The sequence below is a fragment of the Cryptotermes secundus genome, unplaced genomic scaffold (genome assembly GCF_002891405.2).
Source record: "Cryptotermes secundus unplaced genomic scaffold, Csec_1.0 scaffold816, whole genome shotgun sequence".
In the NCBI taxonomy this organism is placed as follows: Eukaryota; Metazoa; Arthropoda; class Insecta; order Blattodea; family Kalotermitidae; genus Cryptotermes; species Cryptotermes secundus.
Genome location: NW_019724601.1, coordinates 1,122,291 through 1,143,443, shown reverse-complemented (window position 1 = coordinate 1,143,443; position 21,153 = coordinate 1,122,291). Strand labels below are relative to the sequence as shown.

The window sequence follows — 21,153 nt, the reverse complement described above, 5'->3', positions numbered from 1 at the left end:
AATAAAAAGGATTGTTTCCCTGTACAGCATTAACCTGTTGGTGTTTGTAGTGGAGACGTAGTGCGTTTCCTGTGAGGCATGATCTAATTTATACATCATTTAGATTTTCAGGGTTTGGAGGATTAATGTAGATCTTCTGGTTGCTGTGAAAATGGAGCAAGCTCTCACAGAAAGTGACAGAAGATAATACCAAATATTTTTTCAGCAGCATACATTTTCTTAAGTATGAACTATTAGAAGAACAATGACTGTAAAGGTTACCCTTGTGTGGGACATGGCACTGTGTAGTCTAATGGATTGTTACCAACTTTTCAAAGGTAACCATTGCATATAGAAGACTTGTCTCATATTGGAGACAGAAAGTTTCTCCAAAACATTGGTAACAGACCCAGAAAGATTAATTTTTAAACAAGTATTAATCTAAATGTACTGGAATTTAAGTTTACTCTCAGAAATTTATTTTTAAGATCTGCTTAACATCAAGCCTTTAAGGTAAATATATTTTGGCTTACAACAATCTGCCAGGGTGAAGTTATTTAGACTGAATTTCGAAGCTGTCAGACAGGTTGTCACACTGGAATTGAGTTTACTGTTGGTCTAAACCCGAAAGAATGTCTCTATCAGAGTTTGTTTATTTAAATGTATTACAGATGACCAAGAGGAGCCAGGATAGCACAGTTGGTATAGCAACTGGCTACAGGCTGGACAACCATGAGGTCAGAGTTTGATTCCCAGTAAGGTCAAGAATTTTCTCTTCTCCACATCGTCCAGACTGACTCTGGGGTCCACCCAACCTCCTATCCAATGGGTACTGGGGCTCTTTCCCTGGGGGTAAAGTGGCCAGGACATGAAGCTGACCACTCTCCTCCAGCTAGTGCTGAAATCAAGAAAATGTGGATCTATACATTCACTCCCCCATATGCCTTCATGGCATAGTTAAGCACAGGGACAACTTTACCTTTTACCGTTACAGATGATCAAGAAGAACTTAATTTTATTGTCTTGAATTTTTCAACTTGTCAGACTTACCATCATTGCTCTGTTGGTATTTATCACGATGTTTAACTCCTTGAGGGTATGTGCTAATACCTGTTTTGCTCTCATTTTTTCCTGCAGTATATGTCGATGATTGTAATTTCAATATAACTGGGGCATGGAGCCTCAGTTCACTACCCACTGGCTACGTCTGTGACAAGTGCGGGAAGTTGTACCAAAGGAAGAGCTCACTGCGTAACCACGTGCGTGATGAATGTGGTCAAGAACCAGGTTTCCACTGCTTTATATGTCCATACAGGACACATCAGAAGGGCAATCTTATCAGGCATTTGACACTGTGTCATAAGGTTCAGGTGTCTGTGTATGAAAATCCTTCTAGAACACCTGAGTAGTTGATTCAAAATAAAAATGAGAACCCGCCTTGAACAGTATTTCTCCGGGATATGTTTTTATTGTTTGCATCCTGTTGCATGAATACAACTAATAATATTAATTTTACAAGTTCAACCATCAACACAAGAAATGTTTATTAATTCTAACCACACTACATGTTTCGACCCTCAAAGGGTCATCTTCAGGTGTTATTAGATACACAATTATTGAATTGTAGTGCATGGTGTTGTCTCAGTATTTCCTGTCATTGTCCTAGTGTTAAATCACTATATTCCTAGTTTACATACATAAGCCATTAAGTGGCTATATTTTGTATATACTTCTTACTGTTTACTTATATACAACTTATTGAATATTGAATTAAATTGGTGTTAGGTATGAGTTTCTATGTAAAATGAATGGCTAGAAAGCAGGTGGAAAGCTGCTTTCATGCTTAGCTTATTTTTTCAACCCTGAAGATGGAAGCGATATGTTTTTCTTAAATGTCAGTTGAATTTCAGTGTACTGTATGACATTATATCCCGGAAGATAGCCCTCTCCATAGCCACTGGTGTGAGAACCTCAGATTCCACAGTGTTTCTGTTATTGCTAGGTACGAATGTTTCTAGACTTGTGATGTCCAAGTTGGAACTGAAATGTTGCTGTAATAGGAAGTCATCCCACCATCTGATGCTGTATAGTCTTGATACTGAAAGCATTGTTAAATACTTTGCAGAAGGAAAAGATCTAAGTGCAAGTTACAAAATGTTTTGGAAACAGGAAGGTTGTTTGGACAGGGTGGCCAGTCATGTGTCATAAAAATTATTGGTGTTTTTTTTTATTGCTAGTGGGGTGGGACTAAGTCCGTTGTACTGTGGCCACTTCTGGCCTATTGTACCAGCCCCAGATGATAGGTGAGAGTGATTGTGGAGCAGTTGGTGGAATGAAGATTGGCAGGGGAAACCGAAGTACTTGGAGAAAGCCTGCCTGAGTGCCACTTTGTCCACCACAAATCCCACTTGACAGACCCAGGATCGAACCTGGGCCACCACATTGGGAAGTCAGCGACTAACTGCTTCAGCTATGGCGCTTATTGGTGGGTTAACACTGTTCAGTGTGCTTTTATCTAAAATTTGTACTCGCTATATATCTTTATTCCGTTCATGTTTTGAAGTGCATTGTTAGGTAGTTTAATAAAATACTGTATTATTCATAAAGTTTTATTTCACTGAAGTAAAAAAATTAATCAGGAATGTATACTATATTTTCTGTACTAAAGAATATACCCTAATTTTAGACAGAAGATAACTGTATTCTGGAATGTGACACGTAGCCTGGTAAGTTGTTGCTAACATTTTGGAGGAACCTGCTGCCTCCATGTTCTAGGTAAAATACTTTCATCAAAATGTTGGTACCATTCTAACTGACTACACAGCATCACAACACAGTGACAGTAATCTTCATAACTTGTCTTATTATCTAGCTGGAAAGTACATATTTTTTCCCCCTAACCTCAAGAAACTGGAGATAAATGTAAGAAATTAATTTTGGGTTGCAAATAAAGTGAGTCATCTGTAAATAGTTTATTTGAAAGTGGTAATTTTGGACTCATTGTTTTATTTAGAAGTTCCAGGGGTGAGTTTACATTGATTTATAATATGAATATATGTAAATTAATAAACTATAGGAGATGCCTAATTGATTTTTTTGTGTTATGTAATGTTGATTAACTATTACTAACCTTGAAGTGATGAAATGCATCTAATTTTCATTTACATCTTTTGTACTTGGTTAATATTCCTTATAAATATCAGTGTTGTTAATCATTATGTGAATTTTGTGTTATGTTTTGCATAAGGGCTGTACTCAGTAGACCTTTTAGTCACTGTTTAGCAATATGCACACTTCACTTCATACCATTAACTACACTTTTTTTTTCCCTTCACGCTACAGCCCCAGTGGGCCTAGGCCTACCTCCATGAACTTCTCCATGAACTTCAGTTTTCTAGATCTTACACATTCGGTAGGACTCCTTGGGCGGGTGATCAGCTCGTCACAACGCCTCTACCTGTACACAAACACAGAAAAACGCACACACAAACTAAACATCCATGCCCTAAATGGGATTTGAACCCACGATCCTGGCTTCCGAGCGAGCGAAGACAGTGCATGCCTTAGACTGCTCGGCTACCATGACCGGCATTAACTACACTTTAGTATGGAATAATTATGATCTTATTTTCTTCATTGTCAAGGTGATTACTTTTGTTTTGACAACTCTTAATTGCCAGCTGTAATGCTTGAATTTAGAGTTTGGTGTATTAATTACACAACATCAATGAATGCAATATATTTCTCTAAAAAGTTCATCTTGGGTTCATTTACGTGGATTTAAGGATGTTATATTTAACATTATATTTATTATGTGATAACATGTAATACTTGTGGTACTTGTCATACCAACTGAAAGATCTGCTCATTTTTATTCTCTTTAATATTCTCTGTGATTTGTCAGTTCGTGTGTAATGTGCTCTTTAATAATCATTTTTAAGATAAACTAATTGCAGTATTATAGGTTAGGTTGGCTTTGTTCATAACTGTAGGTACTCAGGTACTGCTAATGACTTTTCTTTTGGGGGAAGAAAGTATGTTTCTATTTAAGAATGACTTTGACTTACAAAAGCAGGGCTCTATAACATTGCAGGTTGAGGATCAAGTGTACTTTCTAACTAGACTGTTGTAATTTTTACATATTTTATGTTAAAACTGTAGATAAGCTGTATAATTTCAATAAAAGTGAGGAGGCTCATACATAATGTTGCGTTTGCTATGTGCAAGTGAACCAAACTATTATATGTTAATACCCTTGAGTATTAACTGAATAAGGGGTTTCATTCACAACATATTTCTGACTTCAAAAGCAAGGGATTCTGCCTCTTATATGGAGCGTATAATTGAGTTCAGTGAAAGGGTTTTGTAGTTACAGTTGCACTCCCATTTAATGTTCCTCACTTTAGGTTTCAAGTCCACTGTTCACCAGAGAAACTTTAAGTGGGAGTCTCCATATAATTGAGAATTGAGAGGGCGTTCCATCACTCCTATTCACACTCTGTGTTGATGGGAGTAAGGACTTCATGATTCCTCTAATGTTAAGTTACTGATATTGGAGTAATGCCTGTTAGGGAAAGGAATAGCAGAGAGGAACTGGCATTTGCTTCTCATTTTGGAGTTTGACTTTTCTACTTTCCATTCCGTGTAAAACTCCACAATGAATGGCAGAACTGCTGAGTCCCAGTGCCAAAACTACTCAGTGCACTTAATGTTTGAGGGTAATACTCTACAATATTTTTTTGAATTAAAAGAGACTGTATGAGCTTCATGAGTTATGCCTCAATAAATGTGGAGCAACTGTGGACCCCAGAATGTGGCTCTTTGTTAGAACCCTGTTCTTGTGATGGCAACAGTGGACTTCATTAAAGTTGGCTTGACAGTGCAGATATCCCCTCAGTTACTTGATTTTGCTTGCATGATTTCATGTTAACAGTCATGTAACTTCGTATGCTTCCAGTTTCTCGGGAAGGACCAAAAAAATTGTCATTTTCCTGAAACAGTAGAATTAGGTAGATTCTAAAGGGTTTGGATGATGATGTATGACACTCAGGGTTACTGGGTTTTTGGATTTTTTTTTAAGAATATCAAGAAAATGGACAAAGTTCAAAAACCCAGTAATGCTGAGGAGAATAAGGTCTTTTAAATGACTAAAATTAATAGATTGAGGTTAATAACTTTTAATTCAGAATTAAAGACAGTGAAACCAAAGGAAAGACAAGCGTTTTGAGTCATGTGATCTTGAGTTACATGGCCACTCATGTGTGACCACAAGTCCTGCTATTCCATTACATAAGTAGTTCGTTTGTCGCCACAACATGGCACATCCTCAGGTTGTGGATGGCAGAGATAGATTCCAAAATTGAAGGTGTCTGAGAATAAGAGTTATGGACAGCCAACAAAGGGTTGCCCTTCACACTGGGGATTCAGTGGAGGACTAACAAACCTATAGCATAAAATTCTGCAACTTGGGGATTATAAAATGAAGTATTTGAACCTTAAAATTGGGTGCTTCCTCTCCTGATCAGGAACTTCATACGCCTATGGAATGTAGATGTTCATCCCCTTGTTCACACAAGCCCACCACTGTGCATTATTGCACTAAGATACATTCAAGTATTATCCTCTGATCTGAACTTAGGTTGTCTCTTCTCTTAGGGTTTTCTGTTTCAAAATATCGTTCCTTTACTGCTTGCTTGTACTTGCTATGCAACCTACCAATTTTGTCCTTGAATTAAGTCTCCCTGTCTCTCAAATGATTCTCGTGAATGTGCAAGAGATATTTTTATTGTATCAGTCTGAAATGCATATGAAAAAGTAAATGTATTGTGCATATTGTCTTCTGGATAATGGCAGCTGCACGATTTCAGAATACACTGGTGTACCAAATAAGTCAGAAATTACTGACTTACTTCTAGCTGAGCCCTTCTGGAGGAGCTGCCAATTCTGCAGCTACTCGCTTGTCACCACGGCATGGCGTGTCCTCAGGTTGCGGATGGAGGAGACGCCCTCCAGTTTTGGAGGGAAGCTGCGAATATATTGAATAAGCAGTCACGGACAGCCGACAAGGGGTGGTCCTCCAGCTTGGAGGTTGGGCGTGGGGCTTACAATTCCTCACCATAAAAAATTACTTTGTTATGAAAATGAACACAAAGCCTCAGACCTGGATGGATTCCTTGGATAAACGACCTAAGCTAAAGAAAATAAGTCAGAAAAGAATTTTAAAATACGAATTTCAGTGATATTACTTGAAAGTATAATACAGAAGAACAGACAACCTGTAATCGGCCTCTACATGAAAACCGAGTCAGTTGTGTTGAGCTGTAATGCTTCTGACTTGTGTTTTGGAGGTGCCCAGCTTGAATCCCAGTGGGGATATTGCCTGTCCTCACAGGTTTCATATGCTTTTGCTGAGTCATTAGTCCACGATTACTTATTTCTGTGTCCTTTATAATGAATTATTCAGTATCTCCGAACCGTTTGATCCTATGGTGCTGTATACGCTGAGTTATTGACAGCATTAGCAGATAAATGTTTAACAATGTGTATGATAATGTGTGTAGACTAACAAGTTATCTGTTTTCCTTTCCACTAGGTAAATCCACAACACCGGAAGCTATTCAGGCTTGGAGATCGCCACGGAGAAGGGTGCATTATGTGATTAAAGAAAATGAAGTTGAGCCTCTGCCATCAGTCACGGTTGCAAGTGACTCCCCTCCGCAAGACCACTTACCACCTCGATACATATGTGAGAAGTGTGGAAAAAAGTATAAATGGAAGGGCTCTTTACGAAATCATATGCGATTTGAGTGTGGCAAAGAACCACAGTTTTGTTGCCACATGTGTTCACATAGAACATGCCAAAAAGGGAATCTGCTTAGACATTTGGCGCTGTTCCACAAGCTTACTGTATAGACACAGTCAGTGTAGACACTTAACATAGAAACTGAGAAGCTAATTAGTATGCTGGTCATGTATGTTACAGATTGTATGAAATATTCATTACTGTCCGTTGTAGCATGCAGTTGGATAAGGACTGGGAACACAGTTCAATGCTTGCTTCTGCTAGATATAGTTATTCTGGTGTATTTTTCTTATGCATATTCCTTATTGATGCTATAACCTATAACTGAATGGGGTAGAGCTTTCTTGAGAAGCTATGTTTACTGCTGTAGTCAAATTCCCAACATTTTATGGTACCAGAAACTTCCATTACCATGTTCACTAAGAGCCCACAGTTGGTCCCTGTCCTGAGCCAGATGATTCCCATCATCATCATCCCATCCTCATTCTATAAGATAGATTTTAATATTATAATTTAATGCTGTCCTGTCATCTACGGTCTCTTCAAATTTTCATACCAAAACCTCATGTATTTCTCTTCTCTCTCATGCATGCTGCATGCTCTGCCAAAATCCATCACCTTGATTTGACCGTCCTAATAATATCTGGCAAAGATTAAAAATTATGAAGTTCCCCATTATGCAGTTTTCTCCAAATTCCTGTAGCTTCCTCTGCTTAGGTCCAAATATCCCCCACAAAACCCTGTTCTCAAGGACTCACAGTCCATGTTCTTCTGTTAATATGTGGGTTTAAGTTATACATCCTTATAAATCAGCGGGGCACACGGTAGTGTAGTTGGTTAAGACACTATACTACAAGCTGGAAGGTTGCAGGTTGAAGTCCCAATGAGGTCATTGAATTTTTTCAATTGACCTAATCCTTCCAGCCACACTATGGCCCTGGCGTTGACTCAGCCTCTAACAGAAATGAGTACCAGGAATTAATTAAATAATTTTCCTGGGGAGTAAAGGGCGGCCGGCGCATAAGGCTGACAACCTTACCACCATCTGTGAGCTGATTGTCTAGATAATGTGAGAGCCTCGACCTCTCACTACCCTATGGGCCTTCATGGCCTGGTACAGGGATAGCTTTATTTTTTTTATATAAATCAGCAAACCATTTAACCCATGCAACTGGTAAAGCATTTACTAGTAATAATCAGCCCTTTAGTGAGTCTGTGCTACCCATGAGATGTATAGGAGAGAACACTATTACATTTCTAGTGTGAAGCAGTTATATTCATCTTGAGCATCCATTATATGTAGAGATAGAAATCAGGCCCTGTAGGTCATGGAGCCAGGATGCATCATTCAGTATTACAGCTAGTCTGTGGGCTGGATAACCTCTAAATCAGAGGTAGATCCACAGCAGGGACAGTAAATTTCTCTTTTCCCCAAAGCATTTAGATTGCCTGTGGATCCCACCCAGCCTGCCCTACAGTAGGTCCCAGAGGCTCTTTCCCTGGAGATAAAACAGCATCTAGTGTCAAGATTAATGTGTCAAGCTGTACCCCCACTCCCCCATGTGTTTTCATGGCATGGTGCTTAATTAGATATAGGGACAAGCTGACCTTTATCTTCGCTTCCTGAGCTAGTATTTTGTTTCCCAGACTAGTTTTTGGCTTTTTTTTTTTATGGATTTGCATAATTCCTTACCTTGCTCAAATATGAACCACACCAAAGTTCAGGTGCCTGTCTCCTAACCTTGGCCTGACTTCATGATGAGTTCAGCGTTATTTTCTGAATGCCACTGACATGTCTCAGGCAGTATCTGAAGTGACAATGCTTGTGACTTCTGTTTTGGAGACGACCAGTTTGACTTTCAGACTGGACATCTTCTGTCCTTACTGAGGCCAGTCCCTCCAGACATATATCAGAATAGTGGCCTTGTCTATCTCTTCCTATGCCTTTCCAGTTCATCATTGTTCAGTGCTTTACATTGGATACTGACAGCATCGTTACATAAACCATGAAAGAAAACATCCAAAGTGTAACAATTTGGAAATTAAAAGATTATAGCATGTTCTTCATGAAGTTGAAGTTTTTGGAACTGTTTGAATGAGATTTTGAATTAATCGGAGAGTTGATCAAAAATCCTATGTTGAAATGGCCCACCATAAAAGGTGAGATTCAATGTCTCTTGACCCAGGAAAAAGGGTTGAACCAGATTTTGATAGTTGCGTACTGATAAACTGCCTTAATTTTTATTATTATCTGTCAAGTATGCATGTGCAGTGTCTTACACAGCAGCACGCAGTACCTATTTCCCCCCCCATTCCTTTAAGGAAGGCAAAAAAAAAAGGATTTATCATTTGCTTTGCTTCCCTTATTTTTAAGGAAAGAAAAGCATTGGATTAGAATTGAGATTAGAATGTTGAAGCAAATCTGGTCGAATCATGTCTATTTAATAAAAGTAAATAACCTTCACAGTGTAGCAAAAGGAATATATTCATAAAATTAAAATTATGATCATATAATCCTGTTCACACAGGTTAATCACTTTAAGTAATATGTAAGATTGTAGGATTTGACATTCTCACACCTGTGGTTATATATTTTCATCTTCTGGGATATAACGCCATGTAGTCCATTGTATGTCATAGGCGGTTCAGGGGTACATGTTGCCTCCACCTTCAGGCAAGAGAGCAGCATGAACCAGGTAGCAAGTCTGCTGACTTTCAGCAGACTACACAGCTTTATGTCACAGAAGATAGAACTCTTTGAATTTAAGATTTATTATAAATTTATTTAATGAAGATGTGCAATAAATAAGTTAGGAAATATGTGCATAGTATAGCAATTCTGGCATCATATAAACAGAAGCGATTTTAAGATATGCTCTACAGGAATGCGAACATGCCTAAAAGAAGTGCTATCCTATATGTTAGCATCTCAGATGCACCTCAGTTCATCAGGTTGCTGGCAGAAGTGTGGGATTCGGTTTCATAGTTAAGAACACAGACCAAGTGATGATTAAGCCAATATAATCTGTGAATTGTATGTAAGAAACTACAAATTTAATAAATATCACAGTGTTGGAAAAATCATAATGTGTATAAATTTGGTTTGAAAAATACTAAGGTTATTAAATCTTGTCTGCTATTGAATAGCAGGTTCCTAAACTAGTTCTTATATTAGTTACTTGAATATTATCATATTTTTGTTACATTGTATTGGGAATTAAATGTACAAATGCTATAATAGTTTCCTCCTCGATTATCCTTTTCAACATTGTAAATCAGCCTTAGAAACATACATTTCATGCTTCACACTTTGTAATAGTGAAATGGTTGGTGTCTTGAAGATTACTATCTTCTAGGATGTGATGCCATGTAGCTTGGTAGATCACTGCTGTCATTTTGGAGGAATTCCACGATGACAATAGAGACATTAATCTCTATAGTCACCACTGTGAGCGGCTCAGGCCTCATATAATTGCTGTCTTCTCTGAACTACTCACAAAGCACATCTGTAGCCATATTTGGCTTCAAAAAGGAACTTTCACACATTTATTAAGTAGAGAGGTAAAGGCCACGCCATAGCTCAAGCAATTAGTCACTGGCTTCCCACCGCAGTGGCCTGGGTTCGATCCCGGGTCTGGTCAAGTTGGATTTGTGGTGCACAAAATGGCGCTGGGGCAGGTTTTCTCCAAGTACTTCAGTTTCCCCTGCCAATCTTCATTCCACCAAATTCTCCATCATCATAATCACCCGGGGCAGGCACATTAGGCCAATCAGTGGCTGCCGTGCTGAGTGGACCCAATTGGACTCCACTCCACACTAAGCAAATTAAAAAAAAAAAGTTCAGAGGTAGGATGGGGATATTTTAAAATGTGTATGAAACCACAGTCTGAATATATACAGTTCTTCCGTGACTGTAATTCATTAAGAGCGAAATGCTACTGTTTAATTATAGTTACCCATCATAACCTTTTGAAAATGAAAACTTATATTGAAACTGCTAATGGCTGAAGTATGAGAAAATACATCTGTTATGAGATATCAGTGTTGATGCTTCATTTAAAAAGTTGTCTATTGAGTGCATAGATCTTAGTATATTTAAAAATGTAATCCCCATTTCTTGATTGTTCCCTGTTTCCTACCACAGACCTGATAAAAACACACAAAAATGGTAGCTATAGATGTTAAATTCATATGCAAGGCTTACGGTGGAGTTTCTGTGTTAAGATTTGAATCCCCCATTTCCAGGATGATATTCTAGTACATAAGTAAACTTTTATTTCTTAATTTGTATGTTATTCTTTCTCTAAAGTTTTTGGTATTCTGTTACTGGCAAGGAAAGCAGCCATATTCTGAGCAAAGAATGGGTACTCCTTATATTTTGTAAATAAGTTCCTGTCAGAGGTTTTAAGTTCTTTATGTTCACTCTTTTTCTTCCAGTTCAAGTTTTAATTGAAATACATTGGAATCCTGATTGGAGGTTTCTTTAGGGCACAATGGATTTGGACATTCAAATTAGGAAATTTAACGTTGAAGTAACTGACTTGGGATGAATGAATGGAACGTTAACTAAGGGGAACCCTTAAGTTAGGAACTTTAAATGGGGGTTCCACTGTACTAATTTTGGATTCATGTTTAAGTCACACCTTATTTTGTGGAAGTGCCTGTCATCTTTATTCATGGGTTTATGCTGTTTGGCCTATTCTGCTATCATCGCAGTTTCTGGGATTCAAAAACTCTTATCAGTATTACAGTTTGGCTGTGCATCTCACATTTGTCCCTGGTTTCTCCTGCTAAATGTTCTAGCCATTCAGTTCTGATATTCTTATATCAATGTTAAAGTCAGCTGTTTATCTATGGTATCATTAGAGGGGAAGTTGAGGTAGCTTATTATGGTGACAAGGCTATGATGGGACTATTGGAGTAGTACGGGGCAGGAGCAGCGTTGCTACAGACAGACTGTCTCCAGGGCTCACCCGATCTCCTAGTCAAAGAATAATAGAGGCTCATTCTCTGGGGTAAATACACTCAAGCGTGTGAAAACAACAGTTTCCCTTCATCATGTGCCAGAGGTTGTGCATGAAGTTGTATCTCAGTTCTCCCATACATCTTACAGCACAGTTCATAATTAATTAAGCCGAAGGACAACTTTACGTTTGCCAGTATTGTCTCTTCTTATTTATTTTGTGACACATGTGTAATACATCTTATGTAGCCTGTAATGATGTTAAAGGTTTGTTTAAACTATTTTTTCCAGAAGTTAAAATAACATGTAACCACATGAAATATAGTTTTGATCGTTGGTTTCATGAGGGAAAGTTAGCAGTACGCCAGTATATGATGCAGAGTTTTAGATGTGTCTATTTATGTGAATAGAGTTTTAGATGTGTCTATTTATGTGAATAATTTTAGTTGCCAAGTATAATTTGCAGTCAGCGTCTGCAGAAATTTTTCACAGAACTTTATAATTAGATATTAATACGTTTTACATATGCTGTATTGGAAACACGTAGATCACATGTAGAGCCTAAGATCTTCCCAGAACTTGTCTATCAATACTAATTGAACAAAATTTTCCCTACAGACATGAATGTTTCTCCACTGGAACATATCCTCAGTTTTGGAGCCTCTGCGTCTTGGAATCTGGATGATGTTCCAAATAGTGATGGAAATTTTGGAATGAAACAATATGAACAGAACCAAATGCTGATGCCAGAAATTGTAAAGCCAGTGAGAAGATACAGGTGTGAGAAATGTGGGAAAATGTACACTTGGAAACAAGGGCTTCTTGATCATCTACGGTTTGTGTGTGGCAAAGATCCCCAGTTTCATTGCAGTGTTTGTAATTACAAGACTCATCGTAAGGGAAATCTCACAAGGCATATGATTTTACTTCATAAAATTGATCCATATAAGAAACAGTAAAAAATGCATGCAATGTATGTTACTAAATATGTATTGTAGTGATTTCTGTATTTGATCATGTAATTGTAATTTCACTGTGAAATCATGAAAAGTATAAATTCCTGTATGTTCCATGTCCTTGACTATTATGTATGAAATTCCACATAAATATCAAGCAGACAGAAGGACATCATATTTGTCCCTGTGCAGTGAGATATTTTCCTGTTGCAATTTGAGGTTTTCAAGTTGAAAACCTCATTTTAAAAGTAATCTGGCTTGTGACACTGTACAGTCTCGTAGGTTGTTACAAACCTCAAGACTACATGGTGTCATATCTCAGAATACTGAAATCTTATCTTCTCCATGCAAGTTAACTCTGTACTTGGTTTGTTACACAATGTGTATATGCATGATATTGCCAGCATTTTGGAGGTGTATGCTGCCTCCATCTTCAGGGCAGAAGTGTGTAGGTTGGTGAGTTACTGTATATATATATATATATATATATATATATATATAGCATTCTATTTTGGTAAGGAACAGGTGTGACATCCCAAGAACAGATTTAATATCAGTAGTTAACTACCATGGAAGCCTAAAATCAGAATCTTCTTGGTTGTTTTTACACACCAGTTGGTATTTGACCTGGGCTAGTATTCCGGCACAGTTGAACCAAGGAACACTCTGAGGTGGCACTTTTCACAGATCCTCTTATTTCTTTCATTATTATGTATATAAAAGGTCAAGTTATCCCTGTAACAGGCTGTGAAGGCACATAGGGTTGTGAGACATCAAGGCACCCACATTTTCTAGGCAGTTGGCCCACAGATGGCAGTGAGGTTGACAGCCTTACATGCCGGCTGCCCGCCAGGTATTCATTTCTGTTAGAGGTTGAATTGACCCCAGGGCCTTATTGCAGCTGGAAGGATTAGGTAAAGTGAAAAAATCCAATGAACTCAACAGGTATCTAACCCATGACCTTCTGACTTATAGCATAATGTAAGATTTGAGGCTTTCACGGCGGTGACTATGAAGAAAGCAGTCTTCTGGGATTTGGCACCATGTATATGTGGTGTTAACCGACGTTTCGGAGGAACGTATCGCCTCCATCTTCAGGGTAGAAGGAAAAATATAAGAAATCCGCAAGCGAAGAGACTGTGAGAACCGGTAAAAGCAGACAGTCTTCTTTTACCGGTTCTCGTGGTCTCTTCGCTTGCAGATTTCTTATATTTTTCCTTCTACCCTGAAGATGGAGGCGACACGTTCTGCCGAAACGTCGGTTAACACCACATATACACAGTGCCAAATCCCAGAAGACTGCTTTCTTTATAGCATAGTGCTTGAACCAACTACACTACCATGTGCCCCCTCTTTCTTAGGTATATAAAAAGTAAAACAGTTTCTACTGATCTTAATTATTTTATGACCATTAATTAACAGTACTCTAAACATGCTGTGCAATGTTGTAAATGTATGAACATCATTTAGAATGCATCATCATCATCATCAGATAGTGACATAAAGATAGCAGACTTCTGATTTATAATGCTGTGTAGTTTTTGATGTTTCAGAGAAATGTATTACCCTCCATTTTCAAGGTTGAAGAGTAAGCCAAGCTGGAAACCAGCAGAATCAGACAGTAAAATCACAGAAGAAGCTTGTTTGGCTTACCCATCAAACTTGTCATGTTCCTCCAAAACATTTTTCTCTTTCCAAACTTTAAAACCTCTGCGCTTCATTGTCAATGCTGTGAGAACCTCACATCTGAGTAGTGATGTAGATAATGTTATATTTCAGCATCCTGTTGCACTGTATACATCTGACTTTGTAGCTTTTGTGCCATCTGTGTTCAACATCAGTCACTATTCTTGCTTCATGTTCCTTTGTTGGACACTATATATTTCAGCCTAACTGGCCATCTTGAGATATATAGGTTGTTGTGGGTAAGGATTCTGCTACATTACAGTGAGCAGCAAAATCCTAACCATAGCAACCTGTACATCTGAAGATAGCCAGTTAGGTTGAAACATGCAGTGTCCAACAGAGGAACATGAAGAAAGAATAGTGACTGATGTTGAACATAGATGGCACAGAAGCTCCAAACTCAGTGATGTACATTGTGGATTCCGACGGTATCGGTGTGTATAGGGTGAGGTTAAGTGTTATTACGTTCGCTTTTTGTGAAGAAAGTGCGGTTTTTACTCTAATACGGTGGTGTTAGACAACAGTAGTAAGAGTCCGTATATTGCAGAATTAGTTTTGGTTTCCTTATCGCGAGTTACGAGTACGTATAGTGCGGGGTTCGAGCAAAAACACAACGGCCGGAAGCACACGTGCTTCCGACCGGGGACTCTCACAATATAAAATGAGTGGCCTAGAAATGGAAGCAGATACAATGGAAGAGGTAGGAATACACGACGAAGCAGGGGAAGAAGTGGTGATGGAGGATGTGGATTATGCAGAGATAAACAATAAGACGGTTACACAGAAGAAGAGGGTGGCAGGAAAAACAGGACCTGAACTGTCGTCAGAAGAGGAACTGATGGCACAATTTAGCACCGTTAGAAGCCGGAAAAAACCAAGGAAACTGGTAACGGATGTCGGAAAGAAGAGCACAAACAGCCATCAGAAGTCCAAAGAGATACAGAATCAGGATGAAATCCAGGAAAGGGCTGAAGAAGGAAGAACGGAAACGGTAGAATCCGGAGCACGAGACCTCAGAAATGAAGATACAAACTTTGGAAAAGAAGAGCTAGGAGAAGGTTTCAAGAGCAATAGAAATGGGCAATTCAACGACTTACGTTTTAATACGTATGATAAAGGGCCGTATAGCATTCACATAAAGGCCAAGAAGCCTGACTCCCCAACCAAGGATAGGGAAAAGGTGAAGAAGTGGGGACAATTTGACATCTTCAATGTCATGTCCAAACACAAGATCAGGTTCCAATGTATTAAACAGTACGCCCGATTTATTTGGGAAGTGACCTTCTTAGGAAGACTAGAAGCAAATAAAGTGTTGGACAGCCCCATACTCCAAAGCGAAGGACTAACCGCATACATACCGAGATATATGGTTGCCAAAAAGGGTGTCATTAAAGATGTACCTTTGGACATGGATTTAGAAAATTTGAGGCGACAGATTAATTTGGACAATCAGAACAAACATCCCGCACCTTTCTATATAATGGACGCAGTTAGACTTAAGATGAGAACCAAAGAGATAAATGTAGAAACTAAGGTAGAAAGATGGGTATGGAAAGAGTCGAGAGCAGTATGTTTGACGTTTAGAACCAAAGAAATGCCCCCCTACGTGTATTTCTGCAGTATGAAGGTTGAAGTCGCCACGTTTGTCGCTGCAGTACGACAGTGCTATAACTGCGGGAAATTCAACCACATAAGTAAATTTTGTAAGAAGGAAAAACAATGCTTCTCATGTGGAGAAGCAACACACGAAGGGACTTGTATTACAAAATGCATGAATTGCAACGGGGACCACAGAGCAAACAGCGAGCGGTGCCCCGTTATTAAAACACAGAAAGAAATTAACCAAATCATGGCACATAGAAATGTTGGATTTTTCGAAGCACGAAAAATTGTAGAAAAGTGGTCGAGCCCTGCATTCCCAGTAGGAGCTGGAAGCCACCGAGGGTATGCTGAACTAAATTTGAGGAACTTCCCGGTTCTCAAAACTCCGAGCAGACGAAAGGAATGGGATATATTTGAATCAAGAGAATACAACAAGGTCCCGAACCAAACGATCGGATGGAATCCGGAGAGAAGACAATGGAAGATGAACACGGACAACAGCAGAACTCAAATTACTGACCCTGGTTTAAACAAGAATGAGCAAAGGAACAGCTCTAAAGGCCAGAATGCGATAGAGAAATCGTTAGACGAGTTGGAGTCCATAGAGATGGAGGACGATGTCAAAAATGTGTTGGTTACAATAATCAATCTAGTGATAAACTCGGGGGATTCAAAAGCTATGGTCAAACACTTGTGGAAAGCCATTGAGCTACACGAACATCTCAATGGAAGGCAAAGGGTACCAACCAATTAAGATAGTTCAGTGGAATTGTAGGAGCCTAAGAAGCAAGCTTCCCGAATTACAACAGAGGAGCCGAAACTTAGATGTTATAATGCTATCAGAGACCTGGCTTGGTGAAACACAAAGGGTACACCTAAATGGGTTTGATGTGGTGAGGAAAGAAAGGTACGACAGAGCCGGCGGCGGAGTGGCCATTTTTATAAGTAACAAACTAAAATACTCACGTAAGAACGGTTTATACGATGGAGACGGCAAAATTGAAGCGTGTGCAATTGAACTGCACACGGGTCAAGATCGAATTTTAATTGTGTCATGTTACAAGCAGCCACACATGAAAATCGAGCCAAGAGCATGGGAAAAATTTTTCACACAATTCAAAGGAAAATTCCTGATTGGAGGAGACTTTAACGGCCACCATCACACGTGGGGTAATTCAAAGAATTGTACAACAGGCAACAACCTGTATCACAACATCACTGAATTGGAAACAAACATCACGCTGCTTAATGACGGCTCCCCGACATATATCTCCGATGCCACAGGTTCCAATGCCGCCCTCGATCTAACTTTTGTGGACCCAGGATCAGCACTAGTATACACCTGGAAGGTTGGAACAGACCCATGGAATAGCGACCATTATCCAATTTTCATTGAGTATAACGGCAAAATAGAGCCAAAGGAGTGCAGCAAGAAGGCTTCAAGATTGCACAATAAACACACAGATTGGAATGTCTTCATGGATAAAGTTATAGAAAAAATCAGGGAAGTTAAGACCCATGATGGATGGAACAGAGAGAGGGATGTAAAGGAAAGGTATGACCATTTAATCCAGATAATTAAAGGAAAGGTAGCAGATACCACCCCCAAAAGGAAAAGCCAAAATAACTTCGGAAACGGAGGACATGGAACAACTGGAAACAGAGAAAAACAACCAGCATGTATATGGTGGAACAATGAATGCGACAAGGTTACCAGAATTAGGAAAGCCAAACTGCTGAAATGGAAATACTGCAAAACCGAAGAGACATTTATGGAATACAAAAAGGCAGCGGTTATTGCAAAAAATAGATTGAGAGAAATCAAACAAGATTACTGGAAAAACTTCTGCGATGGATTAAATCAATTCACAAACCCATCGTATATCTGGGATAGAATGAAAAGATTAAAATACAGATTTAACAAGACAGATCGGGAACGAGAATGCAAAGAAGAACTAATTAATTCTGCCATAACGACCTTTGGAAAGCTATGCTCCGGGGTGGATGAACCCAATCAAGCACCGGCATTCGATTACGAAAATCAGGATTCATTCCTCGACTCAGAATACACAATCCAAGAACTCCTCTACTCAATTAAAAACCTCAAAGTCCGATCCTGCCCGGGTCGGGATGGAATAGATTACGCCATAATACGCAATTTACCAAAGGAAGCCTTAGAAATCCTGCTAGAAATTTATAACGACATTTTAAGAGCAAGAGTGTTCCCAGATGATTGGAAAAAATATAGAGTATTCTTTATCCCTAAACCAGATAAGACTAGTGTAAGACCCATATCGTTGGCGTCATGCGTGTGCAAGGTGCTAGAAAGGATGATAAACATGCGCATATCTTGGTGGCTAGAGAAGAATATGAAGTTCTCAGAATCACAATATGGATTTCGGCGAAACAAGGGTTGCACAGACAACCTAGCTATATTAACAACTGAAATAATAAAAGCGTTTGAAGAACGGAACACAGTATCGGCCGTATTCTTAGACATTAAAAGCGCATATGACAACGTCCACTGCGGCACTTTGATGGATAGACTCAAAGCCGTTGGCTTTTCGGGAAACCTGATAGCTTTTATATTTAACCTGGTCTCCGCAAGGGAATTAGAGGCAAACTACGGGGGGGTAGAGCTCAAAGACTGGACATACAAAGGCTTACCCCAAGGTAGCGTACTGAGTCCAACCTTATATTCACTTTATATGGCTGGACTGAAATCCAAAATCAACCAGAACTGCAAAATCCTGGAATACGCAGATGATGTTGCAATTTATTCAGTTCACAGATGTAGCAGAATTGGTGTGGCAGAAGTTGAAAAGAGCATACAAAGCATTGAACTCTATCTAAAGGAAAGTGGCTTGGAAATAGCACCAAAAAAATGTCAACTGTGTATCTTCGATAAAAAAGGTACAACAGAAGGAGAATGGGAGATTAAGGTACAAGGGGAAAAGGTTTCCTCAGTCAAATCAATAAAATTTTTAGGTCTGCACCTAAAATCCAACTTAGACTGGGAGGACGAAATAAACGCAATAGTCAGGAAGTGCGAAAACCCGATGAAAATCATGAACTGTGTGAAGCACACCTGGTGGGGAGCGGATCCTGTAATTTTAATTAGACTCTACAAGGCACTGATAAGGTCGAGGATGGAATATGGAGCATTTTTATTTCATAAACTTAAGAAGAAACAAGCTCAGAAGCTTGAGAAGATACAATATAGGGCTATTCGTGGAGCGCTGGGTTACAGGAGTAGCACCCCGACCAATGTAATGCTAGCTGAGGCCAAAGAAGTCCCAATCTTTAGTAGATTTAAACAGTTGGGAAAGAACTACGTGTCCAGGTGTTATACATCAACCAATCATCCAATGATCCAGCTGCTGGAAGAATTATCAGCTCTACACGATAACCCAGGGAGAGGAGAAAATGAACTACCAGTCATTAGCAAATGTTACAAAGAGGTATCCCCTCTTGGGCATTTAATCCAATCAGGGAACTGTCCCAAGGCCTACGACTACACGTACGAAAGTCTCTTCTACGAGGCTAGAGTATCGTTCGATGAGGGAAGACAAATAAAGGAAACAGAAGATCATAACAAGGAATTTTACAAGATATTCCAAGAAAGAATTAGGACCAGCAAAAGTTTCGCCACGGACGGCTCAAAAATGGTGGACAAGCCTTTTGTAGGATTGGCACTGATAGATATAAACGATGGTCGTCGAATGAAATTCAGAATATCCAAGATAGCGTCCATATTCACTGCAGAAGCATTAGCAATTGCCGAAACACTAGAAATCATCGAAAAAACAGAATCCGGGCAAAACTTCACGATTTTCTCGGACTCGGCAAGCGTGTTACAAAGCATTGGTAACCCCACTAAAATAAGCAACGCATCGCACATCATCCACATGCTAAAGGATAAAACAGAGAGACTCGAATCACGAGGGAAAAAAATCCAATTCTACTGGATCCCGGGGCACTGTGGAGTCGAAATTAATGAGAGGGTCGACTCGCAGGCAAAGCTAGCAATTAAAGAAGGCAGAGATAGCCAACTACTACTACCCGTGGCTGATCTTAAAACCGAGTGGAAAATGAAAGGGAAAGAAGAACTCCACAGCTTTTGTCAAAACACCAAACAAGAAAGGGGAGAACGCTACTTTGAAAGGTACTATAGGAAAGGCTCTACTCCGTGGTTTAGTCAGATAAAAATGAACCGCCGTGCCTTCGTGTCAATAAACCGTATGCGAGCAGGACATACCAGTCTTAAAGTAAGTCTAAACAGATTTAACATTGTGCCCACGGCCGAATGTGAATGTGGTGACGGGTTGCAAACGGAGGAACATATTTTCTGGGATTGCAAACAGTGCGACGACCAAAGGGCAATAATGATGGGCATCCTCTCCGAGAACAGTAAAAAGGACTACCCAAAATCAGTCACAGAGCTCTTGAGGTTAGAAGAAAAGAGATTTCTGCAAGGCGTCTGCTACTTCATAAACAACATTCCCATATATATTTAAAACGGATACGTAAGGAAAGAACAAGAGGAAAAGGCACGGACCACTCACAACATTCTCAAATTTATGCTAAGATGGGAATTAACCGCGGGCCCACCGCTACTACAGAAAGAGAAGGTTCTAGAATGTGCTACAGAAGGCCGGATGGGCATTGCCTAGGCCACTTTTGTACCCTAGTTTTTTTTTTACCCAATAAATAAAAAAAAAAAAATAAAAAAAATGTACATTGTCACATCACTATTAGAAAGTTACTAGACTCTGTTTTCAATGTGTGATGGGAACCACACTCACTATATTGGAAATATATTGACCACACAGAATGTACCTTCCATGAGGTTCTCTACTCAAGCTATGATGTACCATAAGAGGATCTGAATTGTTTCAAGAACTGTGGCACCGGTGATAATTTCTGTTATAGTGTCAGGAAGCTATGTGTTATTGTGGTGAAGTTTTAAGTAAGCTGATCTTTTTTTGTTATTATTTGGGGATGAAGAGTGTCAGATTCTGGTCTCCTGCAAGGCTCTTAATATGTATGCCAGTAATGTGTGTGCGGCACTGCCTTGTAGACATGCTAACGCGAGGAATGAGGAGCTGTGTCATCCCAAAGAAACGTTTGCAATGCATGATGATTGAGACAGAAGATTGAGGAAC

At 39.3% G+C, this 21,153-nt stretch overlaps 1 protein-coding gene across 8 annotated transcripts in view; it reads left to right on the top strand.

The window, feature by feature from the left end:
• Positions 1-21,153, top strand: part of LOC111862456 (longitudinals lacking protein) — a 595,591-nt gene that overhangs the window by 497,888 nt on the left and 76,550 nt on the right. Inside the window, exon 5 of one of the 8 annotated variants that reach the window (XM_023847886.2) lies at positions 12,363-12,718. The exons of 6 other annotated variants lie outside the window; for them this stretch is intronic. In XM_023847886.2, coding sequence (XP_023703654.1) covers positions 12,363-12,703 — 341 coding nt within the window. In that variant the 3' untranslated portion in view covers positions 12,704-12,718. Of the gene's footprint in view, positions 1-6,571; positions 6,973-12,362; positions 12,719-21,153 lie in introns of those variants that run through there. One more of the 8 variants, XM_023847893.2, reaches the window with a different exon arrangement.